Below are 11,594 nucleotides of genomic sequence, written 5' to 3'. Positions count from 1 at the left end.
CAAGCATATATGAGGACTACAGATTTGCAAGTTCTTGCATGTGCAAGAGAGAAGGCTCACATACAAGTGCAGTACATGTTCCCTAAGTTACACATTTCAATAAAATCATCTCTCATTCTTCAAATCTCCAGTGACTAGGCTCCCAGCCTACTTTACCTTTCCCTTCATACCCATAATCATCGCAGTCAACCACATCCAAAGAATCTCTCCTTAACTCACTCAAAAATTATTCACAGTACTCTAAATATGATCTATGTAAGACTTTGCTACCGTTAAACTGCAACCCCCTAGAAATAAGGGTCAGCGTTCCAGTTGCCGTCCGAACGTGTGCCAATTTGTCAAGCAGGATTTCATCAATCAGATGGGTGTGCATTTGATCTCTTGTGCTCTACACACTGACAGGGTTCGACTGATTGGTCTTTAAAAACACAAGGGGTTCTGCAGGTCCTGAGCAACAATACAAACTCTCAGCTAGTTGTCGGACGAGACCTTTCAAAGTTCAAACGACTGACAAGATTTGGTGTGTGTGTGTGTGTGTGTGTGTGTGTGTGTGTGTGTGTGTGTGTGTGTGTGTGTGTGTGTGTGTGTGTGTGTGTGTGTGTGTGTGTGTGTGTGTGTGTGTGTGTGTGTGTGTGTGTGTGTGTGGAGGGGGGGGGGGGCTCGGATTTCCAGCATCTGCAGATTTTCTCGCTTGCAGAATCTATGATCTTTAAAAAGTTGAATGATGATTATTTTAGCGGAGTAAGAGACTGGAGTGATTTGTATGAACTTGGAAAGCGTGCTGTATGAGTGCCGTAGAATCAGGAGAGCTGGCTGTGTGCAGAAAGCTCCAAATCAGGAACGGGAGTGGCTCGGGCAGAGAGGGGCGGAGCGGAGATGGTGTGTGAGGCTTGGTGACTGGGAAAGCCGCTCACGCAGGGCGGGCTCTGTGAAGCCAGCGGCCCGGGGCGGGACTTGCGATGCTCTTGCCGGTTCCGCGTTGTGCGGGGCCCAGTCTCTCACCATGGCTGCTGGCTGTACTCGTTTGAGCGGGGATCTGAGCTCGCAGGTTCTGGACTCGGTGGACGTGCTGCTGTTCGACTGCGACGGGGTGCTGTGGAAAGGGGACAGCATGATCCCCGGCGCGGCGGCGCTGGTAAACAGGTTGCAAGAGCGGGGAAAGCTGGTCTTCTTCCTGACGAACAACAGCACCAAGAGCCGAGAGATGTACGTGGAGAAACTCCGGCGCCTGGGTTTCCAAGCGCACTGCGAACAAGTATTCGGCACTGCGCCTTGTGCTGCCCTGTACCTGCGCCAGGAGGCCGGGCTCTGCGGCTCCGTCTATCTGATCGGCGGCGCGGCCCTGCGCGGGGAACTGCAGGCCCAGAACATCGCCTGCTCCGACTCGGGCCCGGGCCCTGGGCTTGCGCCGGCAATGGCGACCGAGCCCCTGGACCCCGCTGTGGCCGCAGTACTCATTGGCTTCGATGAACACTTCACGTACACAAAGCTGTGCCGGGCCGCCCGCTACCTGCAGGATCCCGCCTGCATTTTCCTGGCCACCAACACTGACACCCTGCTGCCTTTGGAGGGCGGCGGGATTCCGGGTAAGAGGGCTGAGGAAGGCTAGCGGGGCGGGCTGGGAATTGGTGTGGGTTCGGCGGGGAAGACAGTAAGGAACCGAGGAAGCAGGACTAACACTGAGGGAGAGACCCGGAATGTTAATGGTATCTGGCTGGGGAAACAAGGTCATTGATTCCATTCGGAGGCCTTTGATTCCATAAATGACAGTTCAACGTAATACTCAGGCTTTCTTCAAAAGAAGACATTGTTTAGTTGTTGTTCTTTCCCGGTCTGTTGTGGTCAATGTAAATGAGGTATTGATTAATTCTGCTGCTTTGATCATCATAATCCCATCGTAAACTGATGAGAGGAACGAAATTCTGGAGGGGTCTCGGCCCGAAATGTCGACTGTTCACTCTTTTCCATAGATGCGGCCTGATCTGCTGAGTTCCTCCAGCATTTTGTGTGTGTTACTTGGATTTCCAGCGTCTGCAGTTTTTCTCTTTTTGTTATAATCTGATGGGAGATTTTTTTTTTGAAATTTTAAGCGCTGTCCTAGGTCAGAAAATGCCCTTGGGAAATGAGTCAATTGCAACTGCATAGCTATTTGCTATGATCATGGTTTTATTTTGCATCTTTTCCAGTAGAATCGTTTTGGTTTCCAGATGTCACTGTAGGGGTAGTATACCAGCCAGAATCCATCAACTACTTTATCAGTGACTTTATTTGAATCATAAAGTGATGGATGCCTGTTGATAATTTTCCTCTGTCCTTTTTACTTGCAACTCCTAGGGCAATGATGTCAGACTTGACTATATTAAATAGGCTGATAATTGAAATTAATTCAGCCTGACAGACAATATCATTAATAAAAAGTCAAACCATTTTCTCCATGAAGTACCATCACTGTAATTGGATACAATTGGGTTTGTATCACTATAAGGCCATCTGACATCGGCACAGAATTAAGCTGTCAAATTTACTCTGCCATTGAATCATAGCTGATTCATTTTCTTTCTCAATCCCATTCTCTTACCTTTTCCCTGTAATCATTGACACACTAACTAGTCAAGAACCTATCAACCTCTAGTTTAAACATACCCAATGACTTGGTCTCCACAGCTGCCTGTGGCAATGAATTCACAGATTCGCCACCGTCTGGTTAAAGAAATTCTTCATCTTTATTCTAAGGCTGTGTCTTCTGGTCCTAGACTCTCCCACTAATGGGAACATCTGCATCATGACCACTCTATCTGGACCTTCTAATAATTGTATGTATTAGCTAGTAAGACATACAAAAGCAATGACGTAGATAGCACAGACCCTGGAATATCCAAAGACTTGCCATGATTCTTAAGGCAAATTAGGCACGTAACAAAATACTCTCCACTTGTCTGACTTAGTGAAACTCCATCAATTCTCAAGAAGTTCAAAATCATCTACAAAGTTAACTGCAGCTATTCACCTTGACAATGCTCTTGTCCCAAGAGTGTTGGGGAACTTTACCTACAGATTCCTGTTCAGGTCAAACAGCCAAACGTTCTTTATCACTGGGTTGAAATCTGGAAACTACCTTCAGAAATTCTGTACAAGTACATTCAGCAGAAGGACTGTACTAATTCAAAAAGATGAAAGCAGTAAGGAAGATGAGATAAATGCTGTTTTTTTCCAAAAATGATTTTTAAAAGTCCAAAGTAATCTCTCAACTGAACATTCCTTCCCTCCACTATTGCAATATTTAGTGTCATTGTAGCATCCCTAAGCTTCAAGGTCAACTTCCAAGTGCATTAGTTCTCTCAATAAGGCCAAGTGTAAGAAGACTCATTGTCCACTTGTGTGGACCTTTGCAAGTCACAGACTGTCCTGGCTCTGAAATACAGTCAATCTAGGATCAGAATCGAGGCATACCTTTCCCCCAAAGTAATTTGAAAACATTGTCACTAGTGGACAACAGCACCTTTCACCAAAACCCTGACATGGGCATTCTGAGAAATATTGTGAATTACTTTATTAACAGTTTGGAAACAATGATAGATTAAGCAATGCGGTCGTCTTACTCATATTAATTCCTGAGGCTTGGAGCAATTGGAATGTCTTAAGCCACTTTGAAATAAATGCAGCTTCAGCCGCCGCTGTTTGAGTTTAGACTCTTGCCTCTCAGTGCTGTGATGCAGTTATATCCCTGAACTGTTTTCTTTCATCCACAGGAACAGGATGCTTGGTAAAGGCAGTTGAGGCAGCATCAAAACGCACTGCTTATGTCATCGGCAAGCCCAATGATTTTATGTTCAAGTGCTTGGTGAAAGAGAACGACATTGACCCAAGCAGGACGCTGATGGTGGGAGACCGGCTGGACACTGACATTCTCATGGGCACTAATTGTGGCCTCCGCACCATTCTGGCCCTAACTGGGGTTTCTACCCTGGAAGAAGTGAGAGCCCATCAGGAAAGTAATTCCCCAGAACGGCACAAGTTGGTCCCAACTTACTATGTGAATAGCGTGGCTGACCTACTCCCAGGACTTGAATGACAGCTCAGAGCCTGCAGAGATGTACTGTACAATCAATTAAACTCAAGTACAAAACAAATGTTAGCTTTGTTCATAGTGTAAGTGATTGTCTATAAAGATTGTTCTATTTTTGTTATGAATGAATGTGAAAACACTTTTAACTGTCAAGCTTTGTAGTTGTATTTGATTTGGTTATAGAACACAATAAAAAGGTCACCAGTTCTGTTCGCTAGGATACAGAAATGCTGGTCTTTCTGTATCTTATCAGTTGAAAATAAAATATCTCTGTGCCATCATAATGCTGTGCTATGTGTTTGCTTCCAAAAGTAGAAATCCATGGCATGAACATCACATTAACTATTGTAGCTGCACTTTATTACATGTTCAGTGAGGGATCTTCTTCAGTTCTAAATAAAGTCAACCCTGAAATAGCAGCAGAAGTTTTAGCTCTTCAAGTCTGTCTCCAGTGACCTTGGCTGATCTAGCAAAATGGGCTTCTGTCCAAAGCTGGATATTAATTCCTTGCCTTTCTAAAACAGCTCATAAGCTTTAATGAACTATCAGAAACCTATGGTTAATAACTTCAGGAGCATTTACTTTTCACAATGCACATGAGTATTTCCATATCTACTCCCATCAAATACTATCATAATTCCACAACACTACCGGACTAGAATATTACAGGAAAGGAAATTTGCCCCTTTACTATGAGGAGTGATGGATAAGTTCGTGGCCTAAGGTAGGAGTCAATTTTAGTAAACCTAGCACATTTATTTTTCAACATAGTCCCCTCCTACATGTACGCACTTAGTCCAGTGGTTGTGGAGCATACGGATCTTAGACCTCCAGAAAGTGTCCACAGCATAGGTGATTGATAAGTTTGTAGCCTAAGGTAGAAGGAGATGAGTTATTAACTTCAAAACTTTTTGCATTTTCACTCAAAGAGTTGAACTGCACGTGCATGTAATGAGAGCATCTTGGACTGCCAGGTGGTCCACAGCAGGGGTGATAGGTAAGTTTGTGGCCTAAGGTAGAAGGAGATGGGTTATACAGCTCTCGTTACATGCACATGCAGTTAAACTCTTTGAAAATGCAGAAAGTTTGAAGTTAATAACTCATCTCCTACCTTAGGCCATGAACCTTTCAATCACCCCATGCTGTGGACCACTTCTGGAGGTTCAAAATGCTGACTTCTACAAAGAAGGGATCCGAATGCTCCACGACGGCTGGAGTAAGTGTGTAAATGTAGGAAAAATAAATGTGCTAGGTTTTCTAAAATTGACTCCTTCTACCTTAGGCCACAAACTTATCAATCACCCCTTGTGTTTTGTCAATCACTATATAGATAAAAGACTGATGCAATTGACAATAAAAACAATTCTATTGAAATGTAATGCAACTTTGATATCTTTTATTTATGTTTTCAATTTAGAGATATAGCATGCTAACAGTCAACCCAAGTAGTGGATGGGAATTGGACAAATTAATGGGACCAAAATGTCAATGGATATGCTGGCCTATTTCCTAGGAATTTAAAGCAGTATAAAGAATACAATTGTTTTGATCTTCCTGAATTGCCCAGATTCTTCAAAATTGAAATGGGTAGCCACCAGGAAATTTCAATTCTATTTGCCATTCTTATTCTGGTTTGTTAGTCCATGCCTTGTATGGACACAATGAAAAACTCTCAGGTTTGATGAATGAAGGGTCTCGGCCCGAAACATTGACTGTTTATTCATTTCCATAGATGCTGCCTGACCTGCTGAATCCCTACATTACTTTGTGTGTGTTGCTTTGGATTTACAGCATCTGCAGATTTTCTTGTGTTTATGACCTATTCCGCCTGAGTAGCCTCCAACCTGATGGTATAAACATTAATGTCTCTAACATCTGGTAATTTCTCCCCTTTCCTTTTCTCTTTTTCCATTTTGCATTCTGGCTCCCCTCTTACCCCTTCTCACCTGCTCATCGTCTCCCTCTGGTGCCCCTTCTCTTTCCCTTTCTCCAATGGTCCACTGTCCTCTCCTATCAGATTCCTTCTCCTTTAGCCATTTACTTCTTCCACCTATCCCCTCCTAGTTTCTCAATTTGTCCCCCTGCACTTACCTCCCCTCTTGGCTGGTTTCATTTATCACCTACCAGCTTGTACTTCTTCCCCTTTCCCCACCTTATTTTGGCTTCTTCTCATTTCCCTTACAGACTTTATGAAAGGAAATCATACATAAAAAAGAAGTAAGGAGGTAAATGGTATGTTGGTCTTTATGGAAAGAGGGATGGAGTAGAAAAGTTTAAAAAAACTCACAAGGCATCGGTGAGACCACAACTAGAATCTAGCTGCCTTAGACGTGGTTCACTAGACTTCTATGATGAAGGGCTGTGAACAATCGAACAGATAGAGCTATAACCTGAGGAATTCAGAAGGCTGACAGGTAATTGCATTGAAACAAGAAACAAGAACAGTAATGCACCAAAGACTCCCTCAAGCCTACTCCACTGACCTGACCTTTGGCCTCAATTAAAGGATAGAGGGTGCTGCACATGGCCTTTCTTGGGTTCAACCAAAGGTGCAATTGTTCCTTTACACAATCGCAAAACACTGCTGGATATTAAGAGCATCAAGTTCTACCGGTGCACCCCATCAGCAAATTGCCCAATAGCAATGGAGCTGGACTTGTTGCGTATTGTGTTGTATCATTGTTCAGTCCAACAAAAAGTGCAAATGTTGGGCATTTTTATTGTGATCATAACACTCTGTTGGACATTGGTAATGTAGAATATTGTAAGTCCAATTCACTGTCTCATTGGCAAGACCAATGGCAGGGGAGCTGCATTGCCTTGGTTGTTGCATGGACCAAGCCTCATGTTGCGGTGTCACCAGGATAGGGGACATTAGAGGTGGTGTGGGAGAGAGCAGTGGGCTCACTGGAATTTGTACTGGGTTGGGGCTGGCCCCTCCAGTGTTCACTCGGTGCTGCCCTCTAGTTGTCACTCAGTGGATGGCAAGCTGGACCATAACAACATCCTAAGCACCATCAGTCTTGCCACTCGGGCATTTGGGCTATATTAGTCTTTGGTGAGTGTATATATTTCTGCTATTATAACTATATGTGGTGTGTGCTGTGGGTACTGCATTTTGAACCTTGACCCCGGAGAAATGTGTTTTATTTGATCGTATTCATGTGTATGGTTGAATGACAATTAAACTTGAACATATGCCTATAGAACAAAGATCCATACTTCGCAGCATGAAAATATTTAATGACTTAATAGCCACAGATCTTTGGGTTAGAGAAATCCACAAGTTCACAGCCATCACAGAAGAACTTTCTTCTCATCTCTGTCAGAAATGGGTGATTAGTTCCAGAATTCTACAGAAGGGGAACTGTCCTCTCAGCATCTACTTTGTCAAATCCTCAAGACCTTTTATGCAATCACTTCTCAGTTTTCTAAACGCCCGTCTGAAGACAATGATTTAATCTGGTTAATCTTCACCACTTCTAAGGCAAATACTTCCTTCCTTAAATATGGAGACCAAAACTGGTGGTGCTCTGGGTGTGATCTCATTAAGTTTCAGTAAGACTTCCCTAATTTTATGTTCCATGCTTTTGCAATAAAAAGCCAGCATAACATTTGCCCTCTTAATTAATTGCAGTAACTAAGTGCTAATTTAGTTTTTTTCTTCTCTGGACACTAATGTTTAATAGATCAACAATACTTAAATAGTACTCTTCTTCTAAGTAAAATGGATATTTTCAAGTTTCTCTTCATGATACTTTATTTTTGCCCATTCACTTCACCTGTCAATATACCTTTGCTGACACTCTGTCCCACTCATAGCCATCAAGAAACATGGATACACTGCATTCTGTCTTTTATTTAAACTCATTAATTCAGAGTGGTATCAGCTGAGGTCCAAACATGATTCCATAAGGCATCCCGCTAGCTACTAATTAACCATCTTACATTCACCTGTTTATCCCTCATTTTTGTTACTAGACTGTTAACTAACATACATATTATATGTAACATAATCCCATAAATCCTTTCTTACCATGCATAATATTTTAGGTGGCATCTTATCAAATGTCTTTTGGAAATTCTATACATCCACCGGATCCTCTAAATGCTGGTTACCCCTTCAAAGAAATATAATATTTATTAAACACAAAATTCTTTTCATATAAACATACTGACTCTGATTACTCATGTTAACCTTGCATCACTTCCCTAATAACACATCAGCATTTTCCAATAATCCTTGTTAGCTGATTGGCCTGTAGTTCTTTTTTTTCTTTTCTCTCTCACTCTTTCACATCTTTTTCTGAGTTATTCAAATCCACAGAACTTTTCCATTGTACCTTGGCTGCCACAGAGATGGTGAGTCAAAAAGCTTGTTTCTATGCTGATCTACAGAACATAGGTCTTAATCTCTTCCAAGGAACGGCACCTTTTCATGGTCGAAAGGCTTATGAGTTTCTGAGATGCTGACCAATGCTGTCTGGAGTTTAGCCATATGGCCTTTAGCTCCTGGTAGGATCACCCATGGCAGTAAGGTCAAGGGGGAAGTTCCAGACAAAGAACAATCCAACCAAGACCTCAGTGCACATCTCACATAACTCCTCATGGTATCAGAACACATCCTGCACAATGAAGAAAGCTCACCAATGCCTGTACTTTCTGAGGAGGCTGAAGACAGCGGGACTATGCACATCAATACTCATGACCTTCTGCAGATGCACAGTAAAGAACATCCTAACATGCATAGTCTAGGCCTTTATTCTTCTACCAAAGTACATGACTATACACTTCCTTACACAGTATTCTGTCTGCCACTTCTTTGCCCATTCTCCTAATTTATCTAAGTACTTCTGCAGACTCCCTGCCACTACAACACTACCTGCCCCTTCACCTATCTTTGTACCGTTCAAAAACTTGGCCACAAAGCCATCAATTCTGTCATTCAGATCACTGACATACTATATAAAATGAAAAGAAGTGGTCCCAACACCAACCCCTGCAGAACACCACTAGTCACAGGCAGCCAACCAGAAAAGGCCCACTTTATTCTCACTCTTTGTCTCCTACCGTTCAGACAATGTTCTATCCATACTAGTATCTTCCCTGTAATATAATGGAATCCTCGTGTGTGGCACCTTGTCAAAGGCCTTCTGAAAATCTAAGTAAACTATAGCCATTGTCTCTCCCTTGTCTATTATGCCTGTTATTTCCTCAAAGAACTCCAGCAGATTTATCAAGGAAGATTTCCCTTTAAGGAAACTACGCTGACATCAGCCTATTGTATCGTGTGCATCTAAGTATCCCGAAACCTTGTCCTCAATAATGGACTCTAACATTTTGCCAACCACTGACATCAGGCTAACTGGCCTATAACTTCCTGTCTTTTGCCTCCTCACTGCGTAAAGAGTGGAGTGACATTTACAATTTCCCATTCCTCCATACTCTACACTGAGGGTCATGGTCTCAGTCTTTCTCTGGCTGACTGGGTCCAGGATGTACATAGGCACTGAGTTTCCTCTTGCATGTGCTGGTGTGTATGCGAGGTCATCTGCCAAATCTTCTAAAGCAGAGAACAGTCCACCTAATGCCTCTCAGCTTATCTTTCATTGGTTGTGTCATAAGACCATAAGATATAGGAGCAGAATTATAGCCACACACACAAAATGTTGGAGGAACTCAACAGGCCAGGCAGTATCTACGAAGAAAAGTACAGCCAACGTTTCATGCTAAAACCCTACTCTGTCCTGCCGAAGGTTTCAGACCAAAATGTCAACTGTACTTTTTTCCATAGACGCTACCTGGCCTGCAGAATTCCTCCAGCATTTTGTGTGTGTTGCTCAGATTTCCAGCATCCACAGATTTTCTCTTGTTTCAGAGCAGAATTAAGCCATTTGGCCCATAACCCAGTTAATCACCAGGTTAAACAATACTTCCAACATCATACATCTGATTCATCTCTTTACTTCAAAGCTCAAAGTGGCTGTCCTGAATTGTGCAGGTGAAGTTCACATTAAAACTCTGGATGGGCTGGACAATTTTGGAAGGGATCTTTCTTGGGTGGATCAATGTTGATGTCAAGGTAGGCCTTCAGTAGTTCTCCAAAATACTCTGTCCATCATGCTTCTTGCTCTTTCTTGGTTGTCAAAAGCAGACCATTCTTAACTCTCATGGGACACTGTATCTGGGTTGGAACTTTCTGCATACCAGTTTTGAAATCTTGTATATATTTCCCTGGTCACCTCGATTGGCTCTTCTTTGGCCTCTTCTTCAAGGTCTACCATGTAGACTCTCTTACCCTTTCTTACAAGTCTCTTCACCTTCTTCTGAGTTTCAGTGTATACTGGTTGAAGTTGTCACCCTAAATGGTGTTGACTTTGCATCTAACAATTTTTTCTTAATGTTCCACCTTTCTTCTCAGACTGTGCATGTTTCCTGCTGTATCCATTCTCTGTTCTCCTTTCCAGCTCTGTGTCCTAGACAAGTCGCATTGCTCTCCTTGAAGACTGAGGTAATCTGCTTTCATGTTGTGTCAGTCTTGTCTACTGACACATCTTCATCAAGGTTTTGCAAGGCCTGGGATCTATACTTAAGCTGAATGGTGAAGGCAGATCTCACGCTGGTGACCTTGAGCTTCTCAACTTCAGCACATCTTTGTACATGCGTTCAGGTCCCAGTGGTTCTCAGCTGGAGTTTCATCACTGCTACAACAAGGTGGAGATTACTTCTTGTATCTGCTCCACTCTCTCTCTCCACCTTTACATCCTGCAAGGATCATCAAATGGTCAGTCTGGTTCTTGTTGCAGCCACTGGGTGAACTTTGGACTTTATGGTGTGGAAAGAGCGTCTCTCCTATGACCAGATTGTTCTTGGCACAGAACTCCACCAGTCTTTCACCATTGTTATTCATCATTCCACATCCATGTGTGCCCATGACGCTAGTGAAGTCTGAGTTGTTATTTCCCACTTTGGCATTTAGATCTCCTATGACGATGATTATATCATGGTGTGATGTTAACTCTAACTCCAATTGTAACTGTCCGTAGAAGCCTTTTCTTTAATGTCACTATTGTTAGTTGGAGTGTAGCACTGGATCACAGTCACATTCACTTGCTTCCCTTTCAGCTTTACCCTCACCAGCCGACTGTTGATTGGTTTCTACTCCAGCAAGCATTTCTCAATGCCTTTCTTCAAAATGACAGCTAAACCATCATGAGGCTGACCATCTTTCCTTGTTGAGTATAAAACTGTTCCACTAGTCTGCCAGACCTTGTCCATCTGCTTTCACAGTCGTCCGTATACGTGAATTGCAATGATGCATTTCTGCAGCTCTTTGAGCCAGCTTGCCAGTGTTGTACATGGTTCATACATTCCAAAAAATAATTTTGGTTTTGATCTAGAGCTTCCTTTATTGTGCCAGTAGGTTCCTCTCAGTTTTCACTACTGTTAGCCATGCCAGGTGAAGACTCAAGAATACCATCACGCTCAGAGCTATTTCCACAACAGTTCTGTTTGACCAGTCAAGATT

The 11,594-nt window shown here is 42.8% G+C and overlaps 1 protein-coding gene across 1 annotated transcript; it reads left to right on the top strand.

Annotated features, from left to right (window-relative positions):
• Window positions 1-901: 901 nt before the first annotated feature.
• Window positions 902-4,350, top strand: pgp (phosphoglycolate phosphatase). The gene is made up of 2 exons (XM_073061050.1): window positions 902-1,586; window positions 3,750-4,350. Exons 1-2 carry the CDS (start codon window positions 1,004-1,006, stop codon window positions 4,070-4,072), a joined length of 906 nt encoding a protein of 301 aa, XP_072917151.1. The 5' UTR covers window positions 902-1,003; the 3' UTR covers window positions 4,073-4,350.
• Window positions 4,351-11,594: the final 7,244 nt, after the last annotated feature.

Source organism: Hemitrygon akajei, chromosome 11 (genome assembly GCF_048418815.1).
Source record: "Hemitrygon akajei chromosome 11, sHemAka1.3, whole genome shotgun sequence".
Lineage (NCBI taxonomy): Eukaryota > Metazoa > Chordata > Chondrichthyes > Myliobatiformes > Dasyatidae > Hemitrygon > Hemitrygon akajei.
This window is presented reverse-complemented; position numbering and strand designations above follow the sequence as displayed.